At 31.2% G+C, this 20,389-nt stretch overlaps 1 protein-coding gene across 2 annotated transcripts in view; it reads left to right on the top strand.

Annotated features, from left to right (window-relative positions):
- LOC145314580 (uncharacterized) overlaps nucleotides 1-20,389 on the top strand; it is a 53,773-nt gene that overhangs the window by 13,213 nt on the left and 20,171 nt on the right. For both annotated transcript variants that reach the window (XR_013877812.1, XM_080154559.1), the window contains exons 6-10: nucleotides 5,426-5,531; nucleotides 6,002-6,091; nucleotides 7,186-7,274; nucleotides 13,306-13,481; nucleotides 16,644-16,775. Coding sequence is in view for 1 of the 2 variants with exons in the window: in XM_080154559.1 (XP_080010685.1) it covers nucleotides 5,426-5,531; nucleotides 6,002-6,091; nucleotides 7,186-7,274; nucleotides 13,306-13,481; nucleotides 16,644-16,775 (593 nt within the window). In the remaining variant the exon portion in view is untranslated. The remainder of the gene's footprint in view (nucleotides 1-5,425; nucleotides 5,532-6,001; nucleotides 6,092-7,185; nucleotides 7,275-13,305; nucleotides 13,482-16,643; nucleotides 16,776-20,389) is intronic.

Genomic DNA, 20,389 nt, shown 5'->3' on the forward strand with positions numbered 1-20,389 from the left:
AGCTGTTTATAATACGATGGGATAAAAAACTATTTCCAAATTTTGATAATCACTTTTTGCCTTTGTTAGCTTAACAGTTAAAAGAAATAAGAATAAGGCATTTTCTTCTTTCTCCTTGGATATTCTTAGTAAAAGAGAAAAATTGCACAAAGTAGAGGGGGGGGGGGGTGAAACGACTAATTGAAGCAAGGGATATTAGCCAATGGGAAAGTGAGGAAAATTGCAAAATATATCATAAATTTTGCAACAAGGATGCGATAAAGTTATTTTCCTTGTTATCACTTCACAACCGGAAGGTGCGAGGGAAAATAATAAAACAAAGATGACAACATCCATAAAAGCGAAGCACTGAAACGGTAGGACAAACGGACATTAACATTTGTATAGTGTCAGAACTGAATAATCAAAATATAAATGTATAAGAGTCGAACCAAAATTGTAAGTAAATTTATTGAAAAACTGCTGGATACAGGATAATGTTTATGAACATACTTACATTTTTAGGACTTGATTATAGAGTTGCTTCGCTTATAACATTACACTTTGTTGTCCCAGGAATTAATATACCAAAAATCAGATCAATCGGATGATTAGATCACATGAAAATTTGTTGTTAAAAAAGTAAAAAAATCGACATGTTTAAAATGGACGTACGGACATTCTGGTAATGATTATAGAGTTGCTACGCTTTCTAAATCGTACCTAACTAGGACAATTCTAACATGCCTAAGTTAACGAAAAAAGCTATTCGTTACGGATGGACGTACGGACGGACCGACCCTAATTATAAAAAGCTTCGCTTTTAATTTAAAAATTAAAATTGGTAATTTAGTTTGTAATTTTTATTGTTAATAATAAACTTTAACATTTTAAAACAATTAACAAGGATAAATTAAATTTACATAAAAAATATTATTTCGCAAACAATTGTACATTAAGACACTTCAAAACAATTTACTTATACAGACAGTTTTTACTTTACAAGCCAAAAGTTAACGTAGTGTAGTTTTTCTTTAGCAGAATTATCCGTGTCTATGCCTTGTTGACACTCTACCAAAGTTAAAAATTTATATCCTTTATAAAATTCAAAAATGCAATTTAAATTAGAGAAGTCTTCATTTCAATAGAAATAAAAAACAAGACTTTTCTAACAAGATTCCCGGACTTAATCAAAAGATGTTTACTCTTTTGTTGAGAAATTAGGGAGGGGCTCTGTGGGGTTTGGAAAAAATGCTGGGATAAAGAAAAATAAAATTAGCTAAAAAATTGAAATTCTTAAACTATTCTGATTGTTTGCATGCTATTTGACAATTATTATATCAATTTAGCGTAATAATCCTCTGACCCAAGAAGTTTAATCAATATTCAATAGCTTTTGATTCAAACAATTAAAATTTCTGTTTTAGTATTGCTTTAGAGAACTGTGTTATCATTTTGTTATTTCACTTTTAAATAAGACATAGTTTTGGGAGATTTTAATAATCTTTACACCATTTGAAAATTATAAAATTTGACGGTGTTTTTTCCCAGTAATTTTAAAAATTTGATAATATTATCTAGCTTGTAATTTGATTGATCTAATGCCTAGTTCAGAGTTATAAATTTACATAACAAGATGGTTTTTATATTTGTTTTATGTTGCTGAATTACAGTTAAGTTTTTCCCTATAATGTTCTATTTCTACATTGTTAAAATACAGTTTTGAATCACTTTAGTAATCCAATAAAATAATACCCCTAATATTCGGTAAAATATATAAGTTTAAGAAAATATTGTAAAGAATAAGATGGATTTCAATAAAAAGTAATAAAGCAAATATAATAGAAATATGTTAAACATTCTAACAGCAATTATAAATATTCAATGAAATGTATACTTTTTTCATTCATTAAATTTGGTTTCTGTGTTAATATATCATAACCATACTGATAAAAAATAAACTTTAAAAGATCAAGTAGTTTGCCTTAAAGTCTTGTGTTAACTTTTTGGGGAAGTACTACTCGCTGAAACTCTTAAACTGACAGAACAAACGAAGATCATTTAAGGACCTAATGTGACAAACTGTCGAACCTAAGAATCTCTCAATATAAAGTAGTAAGGCTTTTTTGTCGTCCATTTAGATCGCAATCTATTAAGTTCCTCGTATCGGGGAAACTGTATTTAGCAATTTTGTCTAATATGACCCTAGAGACGCATCCTCTTCAGGATATAGTCTGAAGTTTAAAATTGATCTTGTTTTTTAAAAATGCACAGTAACTATTAAACTCTAAATTGGGATAACAAAAAAAAGTATCAGAGACATAGATAAAGGGCAATAGAGTAAAACTAATTATTCTTTAAGGATACACGGAAAAAAACATTGCCAGCAAAGTTTTCTAATAACTTTTTTTATTCTTTGGCTCATCAACCTTGGGGACTCCATTGACTTTGGTTGTTTGGTTCATTGAGTTGGGTATACAATCATTTTATCGGCCTTCGTCTCATCCCTTTAGATCTCTGATAAAAATATGCCTTCCCCCATATAAAATCAGGTAACCAAAGACTAAATTTTATTTATCAAAAATTGTCCTATCCCTTTACCCTTTAAAAAATATGCATTATAAGCTTAACATCACAATCTGGCGCAATGCAACATCATATTGGTGATACAAAAAAAGTTAAAAAGCATAGCTGCCATATGAATAGAACGTCAGCACTCGACTCCCTAATTTTTGTCCTAGTATTATTTATCATAAGTTGATTTTAAGAATTTAATAATATACATTGCTTACCTTTAAATAAGGCAATTAACAAAAATCCCATACCTGCCAATATATGAAATTGAATTTGCTATTACTGCGATTAGATTTTTGAAGCACTTTTGATCCAAATTGACTTTAGGATTAAACATAGACCGATATGAAGAACATTGGATTAGAAAGGTAAATATTCAACCTTATTTTTAAAAATCAGTTTTAATATAGAAAAATATTTACATAAGTTTTAAGATTGGAGTTTAAAATGAAAGTTGAAATAAAATTATTACAGCTCTGATATAACTCGAGTGCCCAGGCCTCTATTGTATTATTTTGCATTCTCTATTGAAAGTGACATTTATATTGTATTTGTATCAATACAGAGATAGTTTATCTATTCTAGATTATTACATAACAGCAGTCTTACAAATCTCTCAAACGGCTCTATCTATTGAGTTATCCTTTTAAGAAGAGATCTATAAATAGTCCTGAACTTATAGTTTAAACTTACATCAAGATCCATTTTATTTCATACTAATGTACATTGTATTACAGGACTTTTATAAGAAAGTTAAAAAGATGATTGTAGTTAGATCTAAAGACTTAGAATAAAGCTTCCCAAAAAAGCACTCCACAATCGGCCCAGCTATTTTGGGGATATTAGAGTAGAACACTAGAGGGAGAAGGAGTTCAACAATTGTATGTCTCCCACCCAGTAGACCCTGTGCCGACTTTCCATTAGGTCTTTGAATATCAGCCAATAGCGTCGGAAATACTGGTACAGTCAAGTCGCTACAAAAGAGCAGAAAGCAATTTGATAGCAGACGAAAAATGTCCAAAACATTGGACCAAGGTAGTTGTCTGGGTTATACATCTATATTTGTAGATTTATTTTCGGGATGATAATTAACAGATTACGTATTTTGTGAAAATTACTTTATTTACATAAAATTGACAAAAATGTAAATTTGCAACAAAATATTCATGCATTTGCAAAATTGTTGCGAATCTAGTTCCATCAATTCTCTGCCAATTTTAGAATTTTGTTAGTTGTTGGGGTCTTCATACAATATATTCAATAAAATAGTAAAAAGTAGCAAACTTTTTCCATTGGTTTATCTCAAATTTACCCATTGTACGGAATTGCCATTTTTGGTCAGGTTTAAACTTCAAGCTGATTTTTGAAATTGTAATAGGTTCTTTTCATGAGGCTTACAGGCGGCTGCCGAGCCTTGAGTAGGACCATATAAGGTTATTTTGGCATGCTTATGTTTGCTATTTTGTATTAACACTTAGATTAAATGAATTGAGTATATTATTCAGCTTTAGCTTGACATTTGCAGAGGCAACACCTGCCTACAGTGCAGTTTTATACATCCTACTTTTTTAGTGAATTTACATATTACATTTGGGTTATAAAACACCTGTTATAATTTGTGAATTAATATCTCAATTTAAGAAATAGAGCTTTTAGTTGATTTTTGTTTCTAAAGTTAAAGTGTCTATTGTCTGTTATTACAACAAATTTATCTTTAGACAATTAATATAGTGATTCTAATGTTCATTTGGTGTTATGTTGGTAGTAAGATACGTTTAATGAAATTTTTAATCAGTAAATAAACTAAATTATTATCCCTTAACAGTCGGGCCCCCTTTCGGACTTTAATTGACTAGAACATCTACATTTCTTATTAAAATGTTCTACAATAGGATATTTTAGTGTTTTGGTGTTTAAGTAAAAAAAAAATTCGTTCTTTTACTGGATTACCCTTTAATCTGTCTAATTATCTTTATTAACACTCTACTCATCTGTCTACTATGTAGCTATCCATTTCTCTATCTACCTATCTATTTATCAGCATTAAGGACAATACCACTGACCTAAAAAATAGTATAACAAGGATGACAACATCCATAAAAGCGAAACACTGAAACGGTAGGACAAACGGACATTAACACTTGTATAATATCAGAACTGAATAATCAGAATATAAATGTATAAGAATCGAAGCAAAATTGTAAGTAAAATTATTGAAAAACTGCTTGATACAGAATAATGTTTATGGACATACTTACAACTTTAGGATTTGATTATAGAGTTTTTTCGCTTATAAAATATAGATTACATAAAAATTAGTTGTTAAAATAGTAAAAAAATCAACATGTTTAAAATGGACGTACGGACATTCTGGTAATGATTATAGAGTTGCTACGCTTTCTAAATCGTACCTAACTACTACAGGAATCACCATGCAAAGTTTGAAATCAATAGGACAATTCTAACATGGCTAAATTAACGAAAAAAGCTATCCGTTACGGACGGACGGACCGAACCTAATTATAGAAAAGCTTCGCTTTTAAAAATACTGACAGATAGTTCTAACCCAAACAAGTATATCACTATATAGCCATATTTATATCTCACTAAACATCCAACAATTTATTCGCAGGGGAGGGAAGGGACATTGGGCTGTTTATTATACTAGTCTTCATAGATTTATAACATTTTCTTGTTCATTGGCTTAACATCTTTGGGAACTATTATTGAATTTTGATTGGTTGATTGATTAAGTTGAGTGTCCAAACTTACCAACCAATAATTTTATTCTAAAGAAGGAATGAAGAACAATAATTTATCGGCCATTGTCTTACCACTTAAAGTTTATTTACCTATCCATCTATTTATTTAGGACAATGCAACAGACTTAGAAGAAAGTACAAACAATTCCGATTCAAGTATAATCAACCCAACACAGCACATTCTGCAAGATAGAGACAGAAAAGAATTAGATTTAGGTAAGTTTATACTTCTTATATAGTTTTCTATTAGAGCATCTTCCAAAAACTTAGGGATGTCCGTATGTCTGTACCCCAAAGATCGTCTCTAGGCAGTTTATAGAAAGAACGAAGTTACTTTTTATTTCCTACTGCTTTTTAAAAACTTATTAGAAACTTTAAAAAATTATCCTTGTTAGAATGTAAACTCGTTGTTTAAATAGAGGTCAATATCAATAAATTTTATTATATAAACAAACTATTGTTTTGTTTATTTAATTTGTCTCAGCAGAAATTTAACCCCATTCAATGATTTATTTGATATGTGATCTGATATGTTAAATTTAAATTTTTCAAGTAGATTTTTTCCTAGCGTTGAAAATTTCTATATTAATGAACCCAGATAATATTCAATTTTAAACCAATTTTTCCGTGTAGTTTCCGAGATCTTGCTCGAGAGACACAATGAACAACCTTAATTCATTATTTAGACGAGTTTATTCGGCAAGATCCAAACTTTGACTTTGAACCTGTTGGTGTAGAAATAACAGCTGTTGTCAGCCACAGCCCTGACCAGTCACAGGAACATTCATCTATTTTCATCCAGCTTATAAAACCAACAATGAAATTAATTCGAAAAAAAATCACGAAACCTATACGTGTTTTTCAGCTATCGTTGGGGGGCAACATATAGAATAATAATATACGGCCTTTCCATCTGCCCCCCAAATATTATTTTAGATTTATTTCACTTGTTGGTTTTACCTTATTCCTGATATTCATCCCTCTTTAACCTAACACCTGCAGGGCTACCCAGTATTTAATATTATCAAATTTTATCTGACCTAAAGTAATCAAGAATCAAACAAAACTACACCAATTCTCTCCTTATTTTTAATCTATTTTAAAATTATAGGGGGGGGGGGAGGTTTTGTGCTCGACTTGGTGTACCAAGTGAAATTGGCAGATAGATAGAAAGATAAATTGGCTGATAGATAGATAGAAAATGCATTTTGGGTACAAAAAATGGGAAATGGGAGTTGACCAGATAACTGGGTACAGATTGACAGATTGATAGAAATTGAGATAGATATCAGGATTTAAAAATACGGTAGTTTCCCTCAAAGTGCCTAGCAAGCACAGAACATCCCCCCTTATTTTTAAAATAAATTAAAAATAATCGGTCAGTGTTTTTACCTAGCCACTGCTGGAAGCTCTGACCCTGCGGGGCCTTTACCTGCAATTTCTTACCCTTGTCAGGTTACTTTGTACCAAATATAAACATGACTAACCTTGCATGAGGTAAAATACAAAAACACGAAAACATTTTATCCCCCCTCCCTTTTTTAATAGGTTTCAAAATGATAACGTTTGATTTTACTTATTATGCTGGACTATAAATTTCAGGGAAACCGCCAACAATACTGTTGTATCTAAGACATTAATATACTTATGAGACAGATAGACAAGTAAAATGCAGTACATAGTACCGAGACAATATCACCTAAAAGCCTAAAACATTAAAAAATAATTCCACAAAAGTCAACAAAGATTTGGTTAACTTTTAATAATTAAGTTAGGATTAAATTACCTTGTGACATACATCTAATCATCTTTTATTTGGGTGCCTTATTTCCTAAATTCCTGGGATAAATTCTAAATGAATGAACTGGATAGGACTTATCTGAGGGTGAAGTTTCTACTGGTGAAGACAACCTAGACAATACTGCCAATAATATGAATGCTACGGAGTTGGTTGTGAAGGTAAGTTGCACATGTTTTATGGATGTTTGTAACAGGTTGAATTGACCAAAATAATTATATAAACTATATGCATTGTTGTAAAGTAACTATAACTTAAGAAATCTACATTCAAAATATTTAGCTTTTTTGCTCTGTTTTAGTAGCGTTTTATTCAATCTGTCTGTCCGGATGCTTGTTACTTATATAGTAGAAAAATGTACCTTGCTGTTTATTAGCAGATTTAAAAGAAATGAAAAAAAGTTATAGAAAAGCTTTCCAAAAATATATTCTGTTGTCATGCAAAATTAGATAATTGTTGTTTCTCGTATTCATTCGAATCCGGTAGATAGGAACCGGTTCTCATCCATACGAAAAAAAACTATGTCTAGCATCGTATTATATCCAGTTTTCTACGAATATAGCAATGTACAATCATAAGATTAAAACCAGTTTTTTTAGCCCCGAGGTGCCGAAGGCACTGGCTAATAATTGTACATTCTATATACGCGGAAAGCCGTTTATAATACGATTCGAGAAATAACTATGCTCTACATAGGGATGTATCTACATGATTCCCATCCATTCTAAAACCTAAACTTTTTTTGCAGACACATATGTAAAAATTAAAGCTTACATATGTGCTGCTAGTAATCTTAGTTTGGATTTCAATTAAATTTTAGGACAAGGAGAATTATTCAGATAATAAATTATAAAAGAAAATGTAAAGACTATGCAACTTACATCCCCAATTATAATAAATAGATTAACACTATTGGTTGATAAAAGTTTTGATATATTACTGCAGTTTAAATTAACCAATCAAGAATTTAATAAAAGTACCCAAAGTATTAAGGATATTAAATGAGGGAGGGTATTTAAGAAACTTTTGGTACTAATCTAATTTACAGTCCAATATTATTTCCCACCCGAAAAGCAAAACAGAAAAAGCATTGCAAAGGTGAACAAACAAATATCTAACTATTTATAAGATTGATCTTCCTGTTTCACAAAGCTTTGAATTTAAAAGGGTTGATGTTATCTTATTGATGAACTTAACTATAAAAGGTATCTCCGAATTTTTATACCCCACTTCTATGTACTTGATTAGTATATAACTATTAACTATAAATGAAGAGTTAGCATGCTTTTTCATCGAATAATCCTTTATTTAAAAATCATTATCTTGCACATGAATTTAAATGGGGTTTGTGATCATTAAAAAAGAGTGAGGGGGTATTTATACTTCTCTTTACCAATTTTTAATTAAATGAAACGTTATTGCAGTTTTAGAAAATAATAACTTTTTTTGTGCAAAATAAGGACACACAAACACGCAAAACTGATATAGTAGCTCCGCTACAGAAAACTCATTGTGCAAAATCCTTCCATTTCTAAGAAATGTATCTTTGGGGTGGCCTTTGCTTTTTTTACTCCCAAAGCCAAAACTCTTTTTTAAAATCCACATACAGCACAAAAAAAGGTGACACATGCACATAAGGTAAAACCTCATGTGTGGTATATTGAATTTGCTATGTATTGATATAGAATATACGTGGATATTATGGCAGGGGAAAAATTGTCGTAAATTTAGGTTGCTTCAATGGATATCAGTTCTTTTATCCAGTAGGAGGACCGGGGAGGGGATGGGAAAAGGGAGTTAATAGTGGGGATTGTTATTTTAGTCAGCTACAAGTTTTGCATAATAAGAGTACATGATAATCTGGTGTAACATCCAAGTAATAATTAATCCATTTTGCAATGTAAAAATTAAATTAAACCCAACCACCTTTTTCTAAGCATTTATACTTTGGATCAGTTAAGATACTGCCATAGACGTCCAAGGGGGGGGTAATGGGGCGATTAACCCCCCCCCCCCCCCATTTAAAATTTACCCCTACCCTGGGGGTGCCGTAGGCACCCCCAACCATTTAGGAGGGGGTGTTTACCCCCCCCAAACAATAATATGGGGGTAAATACCCCCCCCAAACAATTTTGGGGGGGTAAATACCCCCCCCAAAATAGAAAATCTCTACCAAAAAAAAAATTTTGCGCGCTTCGCGCGCATTTTTAGTACTAAATTTTTGATAAAATTTAAATTACCCCCCCAAAAATTTTACTCTGGGGGTAAATTTTTGGGGGGGTAAACAAATTTTACCCCTGCCAACAGATTTCAGGGGGGGGTAATTACCCCCCCCCCCAAGCAAATTTTACCCCCGGGGTAAAAATTTTGGGAGGGGTAAAAAAAATTGGCGGCGCGCTTCGCGCGCCATTTTACCCCCCCCCAAAACCGAATTACCCCCCCCTTAAAAATGTTTTACCCCCCCCCAAAATAAAAAGCTTGGACGCCCCTGGATACTGCTACTGATTTTTTGGAGTGTGATTTTTTTGTAGAACTAATTATTGCCTTAAATCTGCCTTCCTTCACTTACCCCCTCCTTTACCTTGTGTTGAACTTAGTTATAGAGTAGCTACGCTGAGAAACATAGAATACCCCTAGGCCTTTCCTAATTAAATTTCAGTATAGAACATAATTATTTAGGCAATGGCTACCATATATGCTTATAATTATTATTTATCTAGCATAATAAGCAATTATAAATGCTAATATTTTAACCTTATATAGTTTTATAATTCTATTTAAGTTTATAAAAAGAAATCAAGGAGTGCGATAAATAGTCTAAAAATAAATAAAAGTGTATAAAAATGAAAAGAAACAAATATACAAGCAAAAAGTTGATTTGCAAATTTAATTTTAATTCTGTCGATAAAGCACGGACGTACGGACATACTTTAATAATATAGATCATTTAAGTACTACAAAAGCTTTGTTATCAGATTACTCTTACCTATCAATGAACTTTTTATTTACCAAAAAGAAGCAAAAAGCCTGTTGTATACGTATTCAATTATAGGGGCTATGTTTTATATTATGTTTATTCTTTTTTTGGAATAGATTATGCTAAAGAAAAATTTTATATGGTACACCTGTGCGATTTAGAGGAACGGGGCTACTCTATAATTTCTATCTAAGTTCGGATGTGGCTTTCATATGAGCTAATAGTGAAGATGCTCTGTAGAAATTTAAGGTTTATAAATAATTCAAAGATTTACAAATTATTTCTGTCAGCAAATTCAAAGTATTAAAAATCTATTTTAAATAAATCTGGAAAACTATAATTGAAAATAATTAGTATTATTATGGGCAATATTGATTTTTGTTAATACTAACTAAAACAAGAATTAAGCTTCTGATTTAAACAAATGAAATTGTACAGTAATCTTTACATAATTTTTTTTGTAGTTGATATATTTTTAAAAGCAAAGCTTTTCTATAATTAGGGTCGGTTCGTCCGTACGTCCGTCCGTCACAGAGAGATAGCTCTTTTCGTTAATTTAGGCATGTTAGAATTGTTCTATCGATTTCAAACTTTGCATGGTGATTCCTTTAATAGTTAGGTACGATTTAGAAAGCGTATCAACTCTATAAGCATTACCAGAATGATGATTTTTTTACTTTTTTAAGAAAAAAATTTTATGTGATTTAATCATCCGATTCACCTGATTTTTGGTATATTGATTCCTGGGACAACAAAGAACAATATTATAAGTGAAGCAACTCTATAATCAAGTCCTAAGAATGTTAGTATGCCCATAAACATTATCCTGTATCAAGCAGTTTTTCAACAAATTTACTTACAATTTTGCTTCGACTCTTATACATTTATATTCTGATTATTCAGTTCTTACACTATACAAGTATTAATGTCCGTTTGTCCTACCGTTTCAGTGCTTCGTTTTTATGGATGTTGTCATCCTTGTTTTATCTAAATGTATTTGAAATTCCCTACTTACTTTGTCTATCATTTCCATATGTTATTAGCTCTACTTATAGATATTTTTGTTGCATAATATTAAGCGCTGCATCTTTCTAAAATATCGCAAAAAGAATTCATTAAGCTAATTGGCCTAAATATAGACCCTACCGCGCCCCATTTAGAATTAAATTTGATTTTTAATGAACTCGCATCTTGTTATTTTTCTACTGATAGACATGGATGATAAAAAAAGTGTTCCTAGGTGGTCTCACTCCTTACATTTCACGATAGATAGACCCTAAAAGGTATAGGTAAAGGATAAGTAATTTTCACATTACTGCAAAAGAAATGTAAATTTGATAATTTAAGCAAAATTGTTATGTTTATTCATTTAAATGAAAAAAAACATTTAGGATTAAGACATATATTTAGGTCCTGACATATGTACAGACGAACATCATAGTAGTTCAAAATTATCTAAAAAAAACGCAGTTACAATTATTTAGCTGTTTTATAAAGAGTTAGATTGTCGGAGATTGGTGTAAAATAAGGGGCATATTAGAAAGTGACTTTAACCGATTTTATTCCAAGACTGGGACATGTCTTCTAAAAATTAAATAAGTTTGTGAGAATATATTTGTAGTAACTAATAATACAGACAATATGTACACAAGTAGTTAAACAAGAACCAAAACTCAGGGATCTAAATAAATTTATGTACATCCCCAATAGTAATACACAAAATTACCCCTTCTGTAGATTAAAATTAGTTGTTGAAATGTTTGAATACTTAACTTAATGAAACAACCAATTAAAATTCACTAAAGTCCCCAAAGTTGTTGAGCCAACGAATAAGAAATTGATATTATAAAACCATGGAGACTAGTGTAATAAACAGCCCAATGTCCCATCCCTCCCTGGTAAACTTTACCTTTGCTTTTAAAAACCATCTGAAAATGCGCAAAAATTATTTTTCAGTATACATTTTCCTTAATGGCTGTAACCGATTTTATTTTGGATGTTAGTGCATTAGTTTGATAGTTTAAAAAGATTGAAAGTGATAAACTTCATGTTTTGGCTCAGTTTGCGGCCTTTGGATAGATAGATATATGCATAGATAGATAGATGGATGGATAGACAGGCTGATAGATAGATATATAGACAGGCTGGTAGGTTTTTTGGCTAGTTTTGCAACGATTTGATAAGCAGAAAAGTAGATGGATAGTCGATTAAATAGATGAACATACATGTAGATACATGGATAGATAGATATATAAATAGATGGATAGATAGATAGATATATAAACATATGGATTTTATGTATATAAATAAAAAGTTTGATAGACTAATAATAGGTAGATCCTCTGGATTAGATTATTATTATTTTAAAAATAATAAAAATCATTTAAGAAAATGTTTAACAAAACTAAAGTAGAATGATATGTGGATAAAATTCATAGAAGGATTCTAAAAATTTTATGAGCACGATAAATTGCATTTAGTCCAATATACACTCATAAATATTCTAATTCAAATGTAAATTAGAACAAACAATTTGAAAGTAAAATATAAGTTGTATGTCAGTGAATATTTTGAAACAAGAAGTAGTGTAGCAAAAATAAGCTTTATTTGCCATAATTTTCAATGTTTATTGATTATTATAATTAAATTAGTTAGTTCAACTTCATTTAATTTTAAACAATCTATGTTTGAAATTTTAATTGTCGATAAATCTTCCAGTTTTGGCTAGAATTATTCTTGTTAGAATTTCTATTTATCTTGATTGAATATAAAATATGTAACAGGCAAGTAATTTTAATTTATTGAATTGCACTTTTATGCAACAGGATTATGTTTTATAAGCAGTATAAAAGAAATTGTGTAAGGCTTGTATGTACAAGTGTTTTTAAAAGAAATATTTATATCGAAAAGCCTAAAACCTAACAAAAATATGTTGTTTTTTTTCAATTAAAAGTGATTTAGATATATACATTAAAATATGAAATATAAAAATGGGAAGTGGCAATTTTAACAAACGGCTGCATTGGGTGTTTTTTTTTGTTGTAAAAATTTCTGTATGAATGTAAATTTGACAGTAACTTACTGCCAAAAATGGATCTATCTATCACTGGCATCTGTACATCCAATTATTAGTGCTTACTGGCAAATTAACTATCTAAAATACAACCACTTTAATTTGTAAGATAACAAATAACTAATAAAAAAAAACATTTTAGGAGCCGCTGGACGATCTAACCCTAGCCCTAACCTGGTGGCAAATCCTGCTGCTGATAGCTGCCTCGCTGCTGTTAGCCTCTCTGTGCTGCTATTTCTCTGGCTGCTGCTTCCTCACCTCAGACTGCTGTGCTGATCCTTTCTGGGGCTGCTGCCCTTGCTGCTATAATTGTGTTAGGTAATCTATCTATCTATTCATTTGTATCTTTCTATTTGTAATTATATTTTTAAAAGCGAAGCTTTTCTATAATTAGGGTCGGTCCGTCCGTCCGTACGTCCGTCCGTCCGTCCGTAACGGATAGCTTTTTTCGTTAATTTAGACATGTTAGAATTGTCCTCTCGATTTCAAATTTTGCATGGTGATTCCTTTAGTAGTTAGGTACGATTTAGAAAGCGTAGCAACTCTATAATCATTACCAAAATGTCCGTACGTCCATTTTTAACATATTGATTTTTTTATTTTTTTAAATAGCTTTTTTCGTTAATTAAGGCATGTTAGAATTGTCCTATCGATTTCAAATTTTGCATGGTGATTCCTGTAATAGTTAGGTACAAGTTAGAAAGCGTAGCAACTCTATAATCATTACCAGAATGTCCGTACGTCCATTTTAAACATGTTGATTTTTTTACATTTTTAACAACAAATTTGTATGTGGCTTAATTATCTGATTGGTCTGATTTTTGGTATACTGATTCCTGGGACAACAAAGTACATTTTTATAAGCGAAGCAACTCTATAATCAAGTCCTAAAAATGTAAGTATGTCCATAAACATTATCCTGTATCAAGCAGTTTTTCATCAAATTTACTTACAATTTTGCTTTGACTCTTATACATTCGCATTCTGATTATTCAGTTCTGACATTATACAAGTGTTAATGTCCGTTTGTCCTACCGTTTCAGAGCTTCGCTTTTATGGATGTTGTCATCCTTGTTTATGAATTTCTAACAATCTATTAGAAGGACGAAGCCCAATCTGTCCAACTTTTGAGCAAGACGATTCTCTTTTCTCCCATCTCTTTTGAAGAGATTTCCCCCCCCTTTCCCTTTTCTTTTCCCTTTCTATGACGTCATATAGGAATCGTCTTGCTCAAAAGTGGGACAGATTGGGCTTCGTCATTAGAAGGGAGGAGCATGTCCAAAAGTAGTGCATCAATCATAAAAATTTAGAATAGTTATTTATTTCCGCGATATTAGAGTGAAAAATTATAATATTAAAACCAGTTTTGTTAACCCCGATGGGCCGAAGGCCTTGCTAACAAAACTGGTTTTACTATTATTAATCGGTTTCGGAGACCTACTAGAAAAATTTTTATTTTAAATTTTTTTTCGTTATTTCTTACTTTTATCATAAATTTGTACTAGTTTAGTCAAGCTACCATATACAGAAGGATGACAAAATTAGAAAAGTATTTAAATTGGGCCTGAATTACATATATGTAACATGGAATTATAAAAAAACAAGAATGACGAAATTCATAAGAACACGATACATTGAATATAATACAATGTTTTTTGAGCTTTTATATAGGAGGTTTAATTAATTATACAATATGTAATTAAATATATCAAAAACAAAAAAAAACTTAATGGACAGCTAAGCTTAAGACAGTCAAATTAATTAGTAGAAGACGAAATGATATGCTAAAAATAAATTGAAGTTTTGCTTTGAAAGCATTTAAAACATGCATAAGGTCTCTCTCTCCTGTATATGGTTTATCAATAAATAATCTAGCAACAGAAATAAGGCCACATCATTGAAAAAGTCAGTGTTTGTACGAAATTTTTTAAAAGGGGAATTTCTAAAAATGATTATAATATAGGCAGTTCCCTAAAAGCCTGTTTTAAATCACAGAACTAGCTCACCCTTTCTTAATTTAACCCTTAACGGTGGGGGGGGGGGGGCGTTGAACGCCCCCCCCCCCCCGACCGATTAAGGTGCGGCAAGGGGCCCGACAGAAAGGGTTAAATAAGACTAAAAATAAGGTTTGGAAGGGGAGAGAGGGTGAGTTTTCGTTTGATTCTCTTTTACTTAAGGGCATGTTAGGTTAGGTGATATTGGGTTTCCCCTAATGTTAGGACTCCGCAGGTATAGGTATAAGAAGACACCTAAACTTTAGAAAAGTACTATTGTAAGGGTATTGCAAATTTATAAAATTATAATGATTTAGTTACTTCTACAAAATAAATAATTGGTAGAATTGTGTGAACACCCTAAGTCTAATTTAAAGGCATGAAGCCACCTCCGCAGAAAATAAAAATCATCAACTATTAATCCATCTAGTTTGTAATAATTAAAAATTATATTCATGTGTATATCAATCTATCCTAAAAGGTATACTATACACATATTTAAATTTAAACAAAACTATTTATGATATGATTTACCTTTAAACTATCAGCTTCGTCTCTAAAGGCCCTAGTAGCACTATTAAAACGCGTCATTGTTCAGAAAAAATAAAACATTTAACAAGTTGTTTACATATTGACGGACGGACGGACAGACAGACATACTGCTACTTTAAGCATAGATATGTTCCTTTCTTAAAATCTTTTTGAATCAATTTCTATATCTATGTCTGATCATATGTCTAATTTAAATGCACGAATCCACCTCCGCAAAAATCTGAGAATCATTCTATTTATCTATCTATCTATTTATTATTATTTCAATATTCATAAATGTACTTATCAGTATATCTAATTTTAGATCACGAAGAAAAAAAATCATACCTACTATCAGCTTTCAAATATAGATGTCTGTTTTTTTTCTGTGTTTTGTATTAACCGCAATCCAGAACTAAAATCTTTTTTTTTCTTTTTGGAAATAAATTCCTGGAAATTATTTTTTTATAGTATCTATCAGATTATTGTGAATTTTTTTTGTCCTTAAAAACTTTTACATTAAAAATATTTGGCAAAGGGCTCAAATGTATTTGAATATTCATTATTTGGCGTTATCCTCTTAGAAATTTTTTTTTCAATTTTTTTCAATTTTGTACCCCCCCCCCCCCCCCCGACTACCGAAGACAACTATTTTAGGTTAGGTTAGGTTTTAGGCTAGGGAGCCGAGCGCTGCGGCTAGGCAGGCAAGGGAGCCGAGCGCTGCGGCTAGGCAGGCAAGGGGGCCGAGCGCTGCGGCTAGGCAGGCTAGGGAGCCGAGCGCTGCGGCCAGAGTTCAAGTTCGCTGTCGGGGGGGGGGGAGGGGGGGGGGAGGGGGGGGGAGGGGGGGGGGGTACTCAAATTTTCAATATTGAAAAAAAAATTTCTAAGAGGATAATACCCATTATTTTTCTAAATATCCACAAACATTTTCTGTATTTTTATGTATTTATTTCAGGTACACAAAGCCCCCGCCCCACACCCCCAAATCCAGCCATCATGACAGGGAGGAAGGGAGAGCAAGGAGTAATTACTCATTAAATGAAAATACTACAGCTCCAAGGAGTACTATTGATAGAACTACAATCAGGTACACATACATAGATAGATAGGAGGGGAGAGCAAGGAGTAATTACTCATTAAATGAAAATACTACAGCTCCAAGGAGTACTATTGATAGGACTACAATCAGGTATACATACATAGATAGATAGGAAGGGAGAGCAAGGAGCAATTACTCATTAAATGAAAATACCACAGCTCCAAGGAGTACTATTGATAGAACTACAATCAGGTACACATACATAGATAGATAGGAGGGGAGAGCAAGGAGTAATTACTCATTAAATGAAAATACCATAGCTCCAAGGAGTACTATTGATAGAACTACAATCAAGTATACATACATAGATAGATAGGAGGGGAGAGCAAGGAGTAATTACTCATTAAATGAAAATACTACAGCTCCAAGGAGTACTATTGATAGAACTACAATCAGGTACACATACATAGATAGATAGGAGGGGAGAGCTAGGAGTAATTACTCATTAAATGAAAATACTACAGCTCCAAGGAGTACTATTGATAGAACTACAATCAGGTACACATACATAGATAGATAGGAGGGGAGAGCAAGGAGTAATTACTCATTAAATGAAAATACTACAGCTCCAAGGAGTACTATTGATAGAACTACAATCAAGTATACATACATAGATAGATAGGAGGGGAGAGCAAGGAGTAATTACTCATTAAATGAAAATACTACAGCTCCAAGGAGTACTATTGATAGAACTACAATCAGGTACACATACATAGATAGATAGGAGGGGAAAGCAAGGAGTAATTACTCACTAAATGAAAATACTACAGCTCCAAGGAGTGCTATTGATAGGACTACAATCAGGTATACATTAGATAGATAGATTAATAGATAAGCTATAGAGAACGGGATACGAGATATTATATTAGTGTACCAAATCTTGTTAATTGTTAATTTAAGTTTATAGTTAAACAGTCAAACGTCCCTCATACAACCAACCCTTTGTTTGCACCACCATATTGTTTGGAAGTCTTAAATGTGCATGGTATTAAGTTAAGCCTGTTATGAGCTAAGGCATTCCCCTTACTCTAGATGTCAAAGAGCAGTTGTAACTAATTTTAGAGTCTTAAGTTATTATGCTGTGTTTGGCCAAGATTCGAACCTATTACCTTTCCGACAACGACGGTTTAGGCTACGTGTACGCCACATTTGTGGAGTTGTGGGTCTAGATAGATAGATGCATAAAGTTACACATATAGATAGACTAAAATTAGCTGATAGCAGGAATTAAAATGTAAAATTATATTTCCCACCAATTTTGATGAAATTTGAAAATACCCATGGATTAAAAAGATATCATCAATGAGTCTATAATTAGGAGAAGGTTTAATGGTGATTAAATTAATGGAATCACACAAGAATTATTTAAAATTTGCATGCTTTTGTGCTGTTGTAGTAATGTTTTTATTAACTATAGAAGCGTATTTTTATGTGTGAGAATTACTACTTACAAATATCTTATTTCATATGACTCACTATTTAAGCAGGGATGTAAAGAATTTTAAATTAAGCAAAATTGTTTTAATTTGTACATCCTCAATGATAATAAACAAAATTATCCCTTCTGTAGATTAAAATTAGTGATTGAAACATTTGAACACTGAACTTAATGAGCCAAAAAAACAAAATTCACTATAGTCCTTAACGTTGTTAAGCAAACAAATAATAAAACGTAAGTGTAAAACTGTTGGGACTAGTGTAATAAACAGCCTATTGTCCCATCTCTCTATGGTTTCTTCAACCTTTTAAAACACTTTTTTTGATTCTGTCGAATTTAAACCCTGTATTGCCCAATAATTGAGATGCACTATTTTTATGTCACTTAAATAACGTTATGTTGACGATATGTCATTTATGACTTTTTTTCTTCTACATAGTAGACATATAGCTCTTCTAAAAATTCATTTGTTTTTTCCTTTTCTCCTAGAATTTTAATAGATTTTTATCTTTCTCGCTTTAAGGAAAGTAGCGGACAAATTTATCCTTCATTTTTATCATCGACAATTTTACCCTAATATAGAAATTTGAGAATCGAAACTACTGTAAAAGTTTTGGAAACGATAATAGTTATTTCTTGCATCGTATTATAAACAGCTTTCCGCGGATATATAAAGTACAATTATTAGATTAAAACCAGTTTTATATTCGTAGACAGCTGGATATAATACGATGCTAGACATGGTTTTTTCGTATGGATGAGAACCGGTTCCTATCCACCGGATTCGAATGAATACGAGAAAACAACTTTAAAAAGTTAAATTTAAGCATTTTAGAATTGTCCTATCAATTTCAAACTATTGTTATTAATTCGGTATCATCAAATTGATATGATTTTTAGTAGTATTGTCCTTATGACAAAGAGGCATAAAATGTCTATATTTATGTTTAATTGGCTAATATGCTAAGCTTTGCTTATGGGATGTTGTCATCTTTGCTTTTTATATCTCATTGCAATTTATTTTGATAATCTATGACTAAATAGACTTTTCATTGCTGTAAGCTATTTCATGGTTGAAAAAGACCTAATTTGCTTTGGTTCAAATGAAATCAAAAGAACGGACATGACACCTGAAATGTGTTTAGACAATATTGACAATAAAATTTAACTTTTTAGCAATATTTTTTTTTCTTCATGAAAAAGAATTATATGATATTTATTTACCTTTTCAAAAAAGAGTGCAAAAGTATTTATGAAATATTGATTATTATTAAATACAAAAAGTAGTAGAAAATGACAAACGAACCTTTTTTTGTAATATTGTACAAACATTAGCTTGATGACAGTCTACTTCATGATAGAGATGATAAGACAAGGATTAGAAATAGACAGCTTTATCATAGCTTCTCTACAATTTATCCACGAACAGCTAAACTTTTTCTAACTATTTCTTCATGCTTAATTTTTTAGCAGCCTAGAAATTAGGGTTTTGAAGCAATACAAGATGAAGGTAGCCTTAGAAACTCTATAGGATTTGGCTTATTTTGATTTCGTCTTCTGCTTACAAAGGCTTAGGCACAGATGGAACTTAGATAAAACTTTTTATTGTAAGATAAAATATTTTATTTTGGGGGGTTTTAATATTTCTTTGGAGCTATTTTTTTTATTAAGTCAGAAATTTGATATACCTTCTCAAAATAAAGATGAAATATCTAAGAACCATGATGCACCTGAAAAAAAAACTTAATTTTCTGTCGTTTGCTGGATATTGTGTGACTAACAAATATTTATAATCATAAACAACTAAGATAAATATTAACCAATTTAAGATAAATAAATTGATTTACAGAATGCTAATGAATCTAAAAATGGTTTAGATTTGCGCGATTCAAACAAATTGATTCTGACAAAAGATTATTTTTTATTCTAATGATCTTTTAGGATAATTTAATTCAAATGCTATAGGTGTTAAAAAAGAAATGTGTTCTTAGAAACTGCAAGAAAAATGTTTAATATTTTGTAGAAGTATTTTCAATTCCAAATCAAGAAAGAAAGCAACTACGAAAGAAAATAACACAAAAATATGCTGATATGAAAATTACAAATTATTAATAGGTGAATAAATCAATAAAATCTTTAAATAATTAAATTGTAGGAATACTAA

Source organism: Acartia tonsa, chromosome 3 (assembly GCF_053477335.1).
Source record: "Acartia tonsa isolate MP-2025a chromosome 3, ASM5347733v1, whole genome shotgun sequence".
Classification (NCBI taxonomy): domain Eukaryota; kingdom Metazoa; phylum Arthropoda; class Copepoda; order Calanoida; family Acartiidae; genus Acartia; species Acartia tonsa.